At 42.4% G+C, this 13,328-nt stretch overlaps 1 protein-coding gene across 1 annotated transcript in view; it reads right to left on the bottom strand.

The window, feature by feature from the left end:
- The window catches only part of LOC140908665 (elongin-A), a 34,427-nt gene that overhangs the window by 5,513 nt on the left and 15,586 nt on the right, over positions 1-13,328 (bottom strand). The window contains exons 3-7 of the mRNA XM_073336267.2: positions 11,757-11,869; positions 5,193-5,910; positions 3,583-3,682; positions 2,372-2,536; positions 1,645-1,742 (exon numbers count right to left, since the gene is read on the bottom strand). Coding sequence (XP_073192368.2) covers positions 1,645-1,742; positions 2,372-2,536; positions 3,583-3,682; positions 5,193-5,910; positions 11,757-11,869 — 1,194 coding nt within the window. The remainder of the gene's footprint in view (positions 1-1,644; positions 1,743-2,371; positions 2,537-3,582; positions 3,683-5,192; positions 5,911-11,756; positions 11,870-13,328) is intronic.

Genomic DNA, 13,328 nt, shown 5'->3' with positions numbered 1-13,328 from the left:
GGTTTCTTTATACTGTAGACAAAGACAGTTAGTCAAAATTTTCAAACTTGAGTGCCTAAATCTAGGCACCTAAAGAAGCGTGGCCTGATTTTCCAAGAGTACTAAGTATCCACAAATCCAGTTCAGAAATAGTATCATGTAATTGAAGCCCTTTCACCATACACATATGTAGAAGAGGGAAGAGTTGAGGTTATTGCAGCAAATTTAGCTTTGACATTTCCTGATTTGCGTGCTTCATTCTGCAGCCTTAACTATTTTTCTCTTGGGAATACATAGATGATTCAAATACTCTCATGTGTTCCAGCTATTTCAAATTGGTTCTGTCTCCTTCCTTTTTTTATTTTAGGGGCAGAAGTAAATGTGTGTCCTATGCTGGCTTCCCTGATTCACCACTAGTAACTCCCCTGGTACTTCAGATCCTGGACATACAGTGAAGAAGCCAGGAGGCACGATAATGACAGTAGGACTAAGAAATCACAGTGATGGGTGATTAGGGTAGACTGTACAGATTCTCTTAACAGCTATAAGGAAGCCAGGGAAAGAACCTTTATTCCCTGCATGGTTCCAAGCTAAGAGTAATAAAAGCAGGCTGCTTGCATCCTCATTCCCTTTTACTACCAATGGCTTCTCCAGCTAATAACCTCCCCAACTCACTCCAAACAGGTCAGTGTAGGAGTCTAGTTCCCCCTCCTCTCAGCTCCCAGAACTGTCTCTGTAGCGATGTGGAGCTGTGTGGGAAGAGGCAACTATCTAGTGCAGTGTCCTAATCTGTCAGATCCCCTTCTGCTTGGTCTGTCACAGTAGTATAAACAGACCCCAGTCCCTGCCTTCAACCAGGAGTTAAAGCAGGAGCTGGGAAAATGAAAATATAATAAAAACTATATTAAAACTATCCCAGAAACAAACGGTGGTCGTTCATTTAATTTTAAATTTCAAGCTAAGAGCCCATTCTTGTCCCCTGGACCTCAACAGGAACCAAGTTTCATCTGAAGTTTTGTTTTGATCCCTTTCATGTTAACATTGCCAATGCCCTTTTTAATTTTCCCTTGGTGTAGAGGGGACATTTGTCCAGTGGGAGTAAAACAGTTTGAGGCTATGGTCTGCTCAATGGAGCGATGAAGGAGTTTAATCAGTAAGGGGCTAACTTTACTAGGAAAAAAGTAGAATATTGTAGGCAAGGACAAAGATAATTAGTGATGGGGGATAAAACTGAAGTTAATAGAACTCTACACATATTAGAATTAAAAAGTAAAAGGTCAAGGCAGAAGACAGGGAGGGTGACTGTAGTAAGTTATGTTTTGCCTTTCAAAAATATTCACCCCTTCTTCCAGCCCTTTGTGTGTTGTCAATTTGGATTACAAATGTTTTGATGCAGGGACCTGTCCAAGCACACATTATGTAAAGCATGTACCACGCTTCTAGATGCTAATAAATATTCTTTACAGAGTTTAACTCCTAAAAACTGTAGACAAAAAGTCCTACTATATAGAGGGTCTGATCAGTTTGTGAACTAGCCACTGGGTTGGGGGAGGGGGGTGATACTTCACAATTTCTACTTTGTAGTTTGATTTAATGAAAGTTAATTCGATTTTGAGCAGAAGCAGTCATGAAATAGGTTAAGGCATTGAACAAGACAGGCTTTACCGGATTGCACTCCTCTATACGAAACAACTGCTCTGGTGTACAACGTGTTAGCACGGGTTCAAGAATTTCAAAGGGCACTCCTCCTACTTCATGTAGTGCTACAAAGCAAAACAATATTTTAAGTATCCCACCTATATGTGCCCAATAAGATTCACCACTTACCCAACAAAAGATATAGGATTATTTTAATATATACCAGCAGAATATATGTTCTGAAGTCTGGACAACCTAAACTCGTAGATGAGCTGTTCTGTACTGATTATTAAAATGGTAGTCTGAGGAAACATAGTAGGCATCCTTGTCTACCCATTCCACCATCTCTACCCATTCTCTCTCTCTCTCTCTCTCTCTCTCCCCCCGCTCGTCTGGATGCATTTTCTCACCCAGACACACACCAAAGCTCAGAATACTCACATGCCAATTAGATGCAAGGAGTGAATGTACATACCAAGTATTTTCTTGACAGTTCATCCCCAATTTATACCAAATACAGGTTTACCTCAGATTAAACATGAGACTAATAGCATCTAGACAGAAAAAAGCAAGAGGGCTTTTTTGGCTTTTGTTTCATGAGGTTTCTATTGCCATGGCATCAGACATCATAATGTAAAGTTGGAACTTCATAAGAAACTTAATTCTCCAATCACAAAAAATATGGTCTTACACTATTGAAAGCCTAGCACTATAATGCCACTCAGCCTGCTGAAACCCATATTAAAGTACTTACAATCAATGTTATTTTGAAGTATGCGGATGCACTGTTCATACAGGGTTAGCATCTTTGAAAGATAGACTGTTTTAGAGCCAGAGTAAACCTGCATTTTAGAGTTCAATCTCCGTCCTGTGAATTGATTTGTATCACTGCTTTGCTGGGGTACTTCTGCAACTGGTGCTACAGAAATTACAAACAAAATAAATCTCAAAAAAGCATTTTACCTATATACTCAGATTCATATTGCAGTTCTTTAAGGATGTTCAAAGCGATCTAGTTTCCTAAAGGCATATAATTAGCTAATTGAGAAACATGGCTGGTAGAAAAAACATGCAGTTCGTTTTTATTGCAATATAAAGTTCTATTACATCTATTCAGGACTTATGAACATTGTACGTGGAGCAAAAGTGTAGATTCAGTTTCAGCTGAGGCAATGAGTTTAAATGCCTTTTACCCATAGAAGCCAGAGTTCAAATGCTGACTTATACCCCAAGTCAAAACACTCTGGTGATTTAGTTCTCGTAAACATTCGTCTAATTTACAAAAAATTGTATGATGGTTTGGTAAAATTAGTAGTTAAACTAAAGAAGCCAAGAGTTGTAACAGCACGGATATTTCAAGGCCAGAATGCAGTTTATCAGTAGAACTGTGCAGGGAAGCCCACATAGCATCCACCTGCACGTTCTCAGATCATATCATGCTCCACATTCAAGGAGTAGTATGTCTGTCAGTTATTATAAGGTTGTCACATCTGCAAGTTTCAGTATTTGTTTTATCCAAACAAGCCTGGTTAATAATACAGAGTGCTAGATTCTCCCCTACTAGGAGGTGCACAAGAGAACAATGAATAAATTGAGAAAAAAAGCCAGTGTGCCTGAAAGTACATTGGATCAATGTGGCATGCTCCCTCCCCTCAACAGCTTCTTCCACCCCATGTAAGATCCTCCCCCCCCACCCCGCCATCTCTGTACGGTTTGAATTCCACAAGCGTTGAAGGCCTTGTCGAAGTGGGTGGAACTGGGGAATTGGCTCCTGTATGCTACATTCTCCCTTTAGAGTCTATTGGATCCCCTATGTGGGGGCCAGTGCAGAAGATGAAGTGCTGCACTAGTACAAAACACTGGCATGTTCTTTGTGAGGGTGCAATACAGCCCACACTCACCAGGACTGCTTTGCTAACTGAGCTCATTTTAGTCTCATCTGTAACAGTCTTGCATATTACTTACCTTTGAACTCTGTAGAATATGGGGGAGAAGATAAGGATATCTCTGGCAGAAATTTAGGCAGTGGAGTATTAAGTAGCTCTTGGAGTGATGCTGTCTTGGCCTACACGCATTCAAGGAAACACTGTTACAATATCCCTAATCCTTACTGAAGATAAAGAATTCTTCAAATACATCAAATATTAAAGCAAAACCAAAAGGGTAACTGGACTTGTTGCTTTCTTACACTAAACATTACTTCACCATAACTATGAATTACTTTTCACTTTATCCATTCACTCATCACCAACACTATATTACATACAAAAACCCAATAGGTCACAGGTCCCTTGCTACAATCTGTGCACAAGGTGGGCTTAGAAATGAATCACAAGGGTGTAGTAAATGAGGCTTTCATTAATAGGATGCTGGTCCAAATCATTGGAGAAGTTGCAAGGTGGATAGTGAATGAGGGGACTGCAAAAAGAGAAGAGATGGTTGTATGGTTAGAGGACAGTTGAATACTATCCTGGGGAGGCAGGGAAAGGGACCTTACACCTGCCTCTGCCATGGACTTCCTGCATTTTACTGGGCAAGTCAATTAATTAGTCAAAAGTTTTCACAGATGGCCACTAATTGCGTGTTCCTGCCCAACTTGAGGCATCAGGCTCCTGAGTTTTCTAAAGTGCCAAGTACGTACTACTGCACGTGAAGACAATGGGAGCTGCATATGTTATATGGCGATACTCTTTTTTAAAAAGTTAGGCCCTGGGTATCTTCAGTGATTGGGCATATAACTTATCACTCAAGACTTTCTGCAAATTTTGGGCTTAGTCTCCCTAAGACTCATACCCCCATCTCTAAAAGTCTTCTACTCCCACTCAAGTGTTGTGAAGATAAATTGTTTTAATGATGAGAATCAGATATTTAGGATGAGTGCCATAAGAAAGCCTATGAGGAGTTGTACACTTATTTGGTGTCGGTTCTTGATATTGTGCATTAAGTAAGGTATGGAGCTACCACACATTGAGGAAAAATTACTGTACAGCTACCTCATTACTTAACCAACTATCCTGTCCATAAGGCCCTGATTCAAGGAAACACAAAGTGCATCCCTACTCAGAAAAGCACTTCAACCGTGTGTTTCAATCCTATGGAATCCAAAGGGACTTCATGTTCTTAAAATTAAGCACATCTTTAAGGGATTTCATCAACAACACTTTCCTGAGTCAGGGCCTAAATAAGGCAGAGTCCTGGGGAAGAACAGTATAATCTCATCATTAAAGACTATCATAATCCATATGCACAAGGAGGCACAATTAAGGTTTCAAGGGTAATCTCAAATCTGCAGTTTTATTATTTTGGCACTTGACTTTGCAATCTTAAACATTTAAACTTTTACTCCAAGAAAACAAACTACTTTTGATCCAAGAAACAAACTACAGTCCTATTTCTCTGGGTCAAAAATGATTCCCAATTATTAGTAACCACTTCGGTGTGTGGCTGATATGTCAAAGCCACGCAATCTAAGGTTTGAGTTAAAACATATGGAATTAAACTGCAAAATAAATTTGTTAATATATTAACTATTAAATTAGCACTTTATTTCATGTTAGCTTGACTAAATAGTTTACCTTTTTAGTGGGACTTTCTGACTGATCATCTTCTGATTTGGGTGGTTCTTCCTCGCTCTCTTTCATGACAGGGGATATGGAATTTTTCTGCGATAACGAGCAGTTTTTCTGTTCGCAGCCCTTGACGTTTTTTGACTGTTCACTTGTAGCGCAAGTCTTCCTCTTTCTTTTATTTGAAAATTGATCATAATTAAGATAGGATTCAAAAGACATAACAGGGGGCTCAAAGTCCTCATCACTGGGCAACTTTAGTTTGCTTTCCATACTAAGTGTTTGTTTTAATTTTCCTGGGTCCTCAGAGTTTCTCTGTTTGGAGAGATCCTTACAATACCCTTTTGTTGGAAATAGATCTTTTTTGTTGGCTCTAGGAGAATGGTGCTTTTCTGAAGGTTTTTTGCTGGCAGCAGAGGTTGTTTCTTTGCAGTCACTTTTTGTGTTTTCAGGATTGATGCTTTGGGACGTATTTTTAGAACTACTGGAGCTATGTATTTTGCTTTCATGCCCTTTATAAGATTCTGTATCTTTATTTCTTTGCTTATTCTCTGTAAAACTATACTCCTTCTTCCATTTATCAGATGTGGGAGATCTTTTACAATCTTCTAAGGCTGGTTCAGATGTTTTTGTCTTGCCAGAGTGCTTATTCTCCTTACAAATTGATGTTTTTGTCTTGTCTTGTTCGTTCCTCTTGTCTGTGTTCTGTTTTTTCCCCTTGCGGTCACTGAAATACAAGACAGAACCAAAACAGACTCCAATTTAATGCTCAGTTACCAAGAGTGACCTTCAGACCTTTTACCAATGTTATTAGTAAAAGGGAAAGTTTTAAAGTCACATGCAACATGCTTCAATGTTTGAGTTGTTTAAAAGTCTTCTAGAAAAGTAATGAAGACATTTGTATTGTTATGAGCTGAATGAAACTTTGTTATGAGTTGACTTCACATCTGTCAATCTCAGCAGGAGGTTAACTGTAAGTATAAGCCCCCCACCTAAAACAAAAAGAGGTGTGAACGTGCCCAGAGCTTTCGGCTGAGTATTGTTTTGGGTAGGGTATGTGTGAGAGTGAGAAGGGAGATCACACAAAGGGAGAAAAGACAAGTGAGGCAGTCAGGGAGGGGGAGAGAGAGGTTAGCCAAGAAAGCCAAGCAGGAGCCTCTAAGCAAACACTGGTTTCAGAGTAGCAGCCATGTTAGTCTGTATCCACAAAAAGAAAAGGAGGACTTGTGGCACCTTAGAGACTAACACATTTATTTGAGCATAAGCTTTCATGAGCTGCATCCAAAGAAGTGAGCTGTAGCTCACGAAAGCTTATGCTCAAATAAATGCGTTAGTCTCTAAGGTGCCACAAGTCCTCCTTTTCTTTAAGCAAACACTGACAACTCCGAACAAAGCTAGTGCACGCACTTTTGGCTCTGGTGTTGGCTAAAGAGGCTTGGGAGCTGTAAATTAAGAAACTGCTCCTTTTGTTTTTGGTTCCTTCTGCATTCAGAGACACAGGACTTCATACGTGTCTTTTAAATAAAAAAGATTGCAAAGAAAATACCAGACTCCATCAATCTCTACTTCTAGCAGGAACATCCCCCAGGACCCCAAACTTTAACTAGTCGCTCGGTCAAAAAAGGGCAACAGAATTAATAACTTGGTTTTCTACCATGTAAAATTTTCACAAATCCAAGTGTTGGACTTGAAACACTTGATGTCCCTTGAAGCAAAAACACTAGTTCCAGTACTGACAAAGCAGCCAAGTTCAATTTCAAAATCCAGGTAGTGCTCCTAAAAAAGGGACTTCTGAGAAAATACAAGTGTGAAAAATGGTGTGTGTGTGTGTGTGTGTCTTTAGAGTTTAGTAAATGCAGCTTTAGAAAACTGTGCACACCTGTTTTCCATTAGTGGGGCAACCGATATAGACAGGACTGCATGAAAGCAGTCTGAGCAGTGTTTACACTAGCGCTTACAACTGCACGGTTGTTGGAAAAGGAGTACAAACACATTTTAGTGACAGGGCCTACAGGGTCAGGTGTTTGATATGAAATATTTCCTTCAATCTATTAAGTACCTTTGATACATCAGGCTTTTCTTCCTTTTATTTGCCACTTCAGCAGCTAGAGTAAATCCTATCTGAAGGCACCCCACAATCTCTCAGCCCCTACAGATTGGCATGCCAGGAGCAGCAGCTATCAGCAGATGGCCAGATGCAGCACCTCTCTGCTTGTTCCCACAGCAGCAGATCTCCCTTAACAGCATGCTTTGTTAAATGTACCAGAAATCCTAGTGCTGCTATAACTCTTCCACATTAGCACAGGGTCCAACCAACTAGCAACTGCTGCCACCAGAAAGTGAGAATAAGCAAGCCACACAATCATTTCCCCAGCATGCTTCCTTCCAGAGAGGAACAGCAGCCAAGTATTTATTACCTATTTCAATATACACTGAATTCACCCCAGATTCTGGGCAGTTTAGTGATATTAAAAAAAACATTCAATAGAAATTTAAGATGTAAAACTTACAGTTCAACTAATAATGTACCATGGATTTTTCCACAGCAAAAACAAACCACGAACAAACTACAGAATACCTCTCCTACCCTACCTGACCTACCTAACCCCAAATCCACTGGGACCTTCAGCTCTCAAGCTATCAGCTTCTCTCTGTCCCAAAAATATCAGGTAAGGAACTGTAAAGGGCCTAAAACACATCTGGCCTGATGAGGGCAGCAGTGGCTGTATCAAGGAGACGGAGATTATGTCTATTCAGTGGAGCTAGTGAACAGGAGCAGCAAACGCGAATTTTGCAAGGCAGCTCTCCAGGTGAAGGAGGAGTGACGTGACCCTTTGGGTGAGTTGTCTGTTGTGTGCTTGCGGCTTGACTGTAGCATGTATTTTTATTTATATATATATATATATATATATATATATATATATAATGGTTGGTTTGGGGGGGGTGAACAGGGGGGCAGGCCCATGTGCTGAGCCTAGAGGCCTGTTAGGAAAGGCTGAGAGCTTCTTAATGAGGCTTTGATCCCCTATCCCTTTAGGCTCCACTAACCATTAACCAGGGGGCAGGGCTACTCAGGGAAACCAAGGGTTTAAAAAGGCAGCTCTTAAGAAACCATAGGAGCTAGTGAACAAGAGCAGCAAACAGTTTTGTGAGGGAGAGTGACACCCAGATACACCAAACATTATCCAAATCAGTGGTCACCAACTGGTCGATTGCGATCAACTGGTTGATCCTAGAGGATCTGCCAGTCGATTGTGATCTGTCTGAGCACAGCAGGGTTGCTGCTAAGACAGGCTCACTGTCTGCGCTGGCCCCATGCTGCTCCTGGAAGCACACTGCTCCTGTGTGCAAGCACCGACCCCGCAGCTCCCATTGGCCGGGAATGGGGAGCTGCATCCAACGGGAGCTGTGGGGGCAGTGCTTACAGAGAGGGGCAGCACATGGAGCCCCCACCCCCCCCCAGGAGCGGCAGGGGCATGTTGGCCCCTTCCGGGAGCAGCATGGGGCCGGGGTAGGCAGGGAGCCTACCTCAGCAGCCACACTGCACCACCAATTGGGAGCCGCCAGCGGTAAGTGCTTACTGCTGGAGGCCACACCCTGAACCCCCTCCTGCATCCCAAACCAGCCCTGAGCCCCCTCCCAGAGCCAGCACCCTGTGCCTCCTCCTGCATCCCCAACCCCCTGCCCCAGGCTCAGCCCAGAGCCCCCTCCCACCCTGCGAACCCCTCAGCTCCCGACCAGAGCCTGCACCCCCTCCTGAACCCCAACTCCCTGCCCCAGCCTGGTAAAGTGAGGGTGTAGGAGAGAGTGATGGAAAGAGGAAGGGGAAATGGAGTGAGGAGGTGGGGCTTTGGGGAAGGGGCAAGGGCAGGGTAGATCCTTGGTTGCCCTTAAATTTAAAAAAAGTGATCTTGGACGTAAAAAGGTTGGAGACCACTGCTCTAAATTTAGGCCAATCAACATCCTACCCAGCCTCCTCCCAACCCCCCCAAAAAGCTGCAGGAGTAAAAAGAGTGCAGGTCGAAGCTCAGCAGCAGAATGGGGGCTATCTAGTTTATTGCACTGAACGCAGCATGAGCGGGTAGCATGTGTGTGCATTCAGTGTCTCTCAGAGAGACATAAGTTCTTTGGAGAGTAAGGGCTTGAGACCAGAGTGGCTGAACTGGAAGAGCTAAGGGAGACCAAGAGGTACATCGATGAGACTTGTGGTGACACTGTAGAGTGGGGACAAAGTGTGGTCCCACTCCCAATCTGATAGCCTCTGTGCTGTTGAGGCAGATGAAAGTCTCAGGAAAGGAAAACATCAAACTGGAATGGAGGGAAATGATCCCATAGTTGGGATGCTCGGATGTCAGGCCTTTCACTGAGGCTATTTCTCCAGAGGAGGGAATCCCAGATATTAGGAAGAGACAGGGAATAGTAATGGGGAGATTTGAGCGTAAGGAATACAGATAGCTGTGTTTGTGATGACTAGGAGAAGCACATGGTGAATTGCCTGCCAGGTGCAAAGGCTGCAGATCTCCCAAGATGTCTGAGTAGCATGGTGTGGTATTGCCACCCTTACTTCTGCGCCACTGCCAGAGGTGGGTCTGACTCAGCCCTGGGGCACCCTCAGTCCTGCCCCTCCTGAGCGCTTGGAGGTTAAAGGGGCCTTGGACTGGCTGGCGGGGGGAGGAGGCACAGCGCCCCATGCAGCCCAGCTGTAAGGCTGGCCCCTTCCCTTCCCCCAAAAAAGTGACCACTCTCCCACACCATGACACCCTCACTTCTGCATTGCTACTGGCAGTGGTGCTGCCTTCAGAGCTGGGTGCCTGGCCAGCAGCCACCACTCTCTGGCTGTCCAGCTCTGAAGGCAACAGCAGCGCAGAAGTGAGAGTGCTATGGCGACAGAGCTTGTCACTTTTTGAGGGAGGGGCAGGGTCAGCCTTACAGGTGGGTGATGTGGGCAATACCGTGACCTCCCCCCCAATAGCCAGGTTTCACAAGGGAGACCAGATTTCACAGTCTGACATTTTTCATGGCTGTGAATTGGGTAGGGCCCTACATATGAGCAGTGCTGGGGAGTGGCCGGTGGTCATGGTACATGTAGGTACAGTGACATAGGAAAAGGTAGGAGAGGTCCTGGAGGCCAAATTTAGGCTGCTAGGTAAGAGATTAAAGTCAAGGACCTCCATAGTAGCATTCTCTGAAATGTTTCCAATTCCATGTGCAATCAGAGCTACAGGGTCTCAATGTGTGAATGAGACAATGGTGTAGAGAGCAGGGTTTGGGGTTTATTAGGAACTGGGGAGCCTTTGGAAAAAGGAGGTATGGAACAGCTTCCATATGAGGAGAAATTAAAAAAAAGACTATTTCAGTTTGGGAGACCACTAAGGGGGGGATAAAATAGAGATCTATAAAATCATGACTGGTGTGGAGTAAGTGAATAAGGAAGTGTTAGGTGAAGCTGTAAACACAAGAACCGGGGGCACCCAATGAAATTAATAGGCAGCAGGTTTAAAACAAAAAAAGTACTAATTAACACAACACAGTCAACTTGTGGAACTTGTTGCCAGGAGATGCTGAATCCAGTTTTGGCCTTCACAACAAAGAACTAGGTAAGTTCAAGGAGGATAGGTCCATCAGTGTCTATTAGCCAAGATGGTCAGGGATGCAACCCCATACACTGGGTGTCCCTGCTAGATGCTGGGATAGGACCACAGGGGATAGATCACTCAATAATAGCCCTGTTCTGTTCATTCCCTTTGCATCATCGACACTGGCCATTGTTGCAAGACAGGATACTGGGCGAGATGGACCATAAGTCTAACCCAGTATGGCTGTTCTGATGCATTTGCTCTGTATGCAAGTGGGAATCAAAAGTCAGACAAAGAGGGAGAATTATATAGGAACCTCATATAACTAAGCCATGGTACCATTACAATGCCACAGTACTCAGAACACAGTTTATAGTAAATGCCACTGAAGTCAGAACCAGCAAGTATCAGGAATGGCCCTCAAATACATTAACTTGGAGCTAACTTGAGATGCTTCACACATGCTCCACTTTTTTGTTCTTCTTGAGGAATATTTCATGCATGTTAATAAGCTTGAAGTTGTGAGGTTCCTCCTCTTCCTCTCTTGGAAGTAGCATGGTCAGGGAAAGGAAATCAAATGACTGGAGGTGTGATGAGGAAGGAACAACATTTAACCAAGTACCACCACATTAGCTCCCTTCCTGATCTGTACTTGCCACTTCCCTAAAGAATTAGACAATGACACCCATTCACTGGATTAGTCCAGCCTTCATCAAATCCATGGGCTGAGGACGGGCTGAGGACTGGCTGTTTGTCTACAATTGGTCAAATAATTATTTGCAAACAATACTGTTGAAAGTTTTGGCAATATTTTACCAAATAGCATTCACAAACTAATCTTCCATTCCATCTACTCTATTTCCAAATATGAACTTCTCTTATCTGTCTTATCTTATCATGCTAATTTCATTATATAAAAAAAACAACAGTCTGAACAGATAAAAATATTATATTGGACAACAATTTATCTCAAAATTAAAATTAGACTCACACCTACCTTTCATTTTCTGGTGGAATAAGTTTTTTCCAGTGGTTTACCAGAGATTTAGCTATATTTCCAGCAGTGGCATGTTTCCTAAAACTGTTAACTGTTTTTCCTACTCCAGTTTCCTATTGGAGACAGTGCAAGGAGGACAAACACATGACCAACATCCCAAATATACTTTTTCTACTAACTAATTAAATTCACACAACAATAAGTTGGTAGTTGGAAAAATCCTTTGACAGATCACTCAGATCATAAAGATCATTTTTGTACCAGAAACAAATATTCCAAGGGAGCCAAAGCAAAACCACACGTTTATAACCCAAAATACTGAGTATTTGTAATGCGAGTATCTTCCTATATTTAAGTTTTATGAAACTTCAGCAGAGAAATTAAGTTACTTCTTATCCTTTAGTGGTCTAATTCTAGCAGTTCACTCACCTTGAACATTTTTGTCAGCCCTGTCTACACAGGCACAAAAAGCATCTCTCTCAATAGGATTGGGTTAGATTGATTGACACCCCGCTATTAATACTGACGTAGACAGAATTTAACACCTTTAAGATCATTTGAACTGATTGTGTTGTAGCCAGACTTTATCCACACAGGCATTAAGGTATGTGTGAAGTTTTACTAGAATTAAACTATTTCAATTGAAAAAACCTACACATTTTTGCCCAGGTAGACTGGCCCTTGAAAACTAGACTGTTCAGGTTCATTTTCTGGGACTCAGTACAATTATTATTCATATTGCAGTCGTGCTTTGGGGCCCCAGCCATAGATCAGGACACCGCTGTGTTAGGCACCACACAAACTGTCCTTGTCCTGAAGAGCCTGTGGTTGTGGCCACACAACATTGCAGGCAAATTTTCATCATGAGAGCATATCTATTTATATTTGGTTACATAGCTCCCTCTTTTTTAAAATGTACACAAACACTAAAATGGTCCTTGTGACACTGAGCCAGAAAGAGTTAAACAACCACCAGGCTAAGTGACCTAAAGATCACCCTTTATGCACATATTAGGGAAGTACTGACATGGCAAACAGGGCCATTTCTTGTAGATTGTTATCAAAGCCATGTAAGTAGACTAACTCCTTTGAAACATAAGTCTTTTTTGTAAGATAATTAGAAGTAATTACTTATTGTATTTGTCTGTGTTTACCTATATCTGTTAGAAGCCTCACAATGTGATTTCATTAGCTGGTAGATGATACACATCTATTCCTGTATGTTACTATAGTCTATTGATTCAGAGACCAAAAGGAATATTAGCAATTAGATGAAATGTGTGGTGTAATAATATCATCTTTATTTCTCTCTGAAGTTTGTAGTAAACTACCTGTGGATCTTTGAATGATTAATTGCCTTATGCTCATCAAGGCAACTAATTACCATATTCAACTTGGCTGTCTGGGTGGGAGCCCATGGTTGGATTGCTTTAGAGGAGCTGTATTTTGGCTTCTGGGTAACCCATAAGGTATTGCAGAAGCTGTTTTGTTGCTGGCTTGGTGAATCTAATTATTAGAATAAATCACCAATTTGGGGGATTGGCTGCCCCATTCTTTGGGGTTTGCCCTGAT

The sequence above is a fragment of the Lepidochelys kempii genome, chromosome 3 (assembly GCF_965140285.1).
Source record: "Lepidochelys kempii isolate rLepKem1 chromosome 3, rLepKem1.hap1, whole genome shotgun sequence".
Classification (NCBI taxonomy): Eukaryota; Metazoa; Chordata; order Testudines; family Cheloniidae; genus Lepidochelys; species Lepidochelys kempii.
Note: the sequence above shows the minus strand (reverse complement) of the source record. Positions and strands in the feature narration are given on the sequence as shown.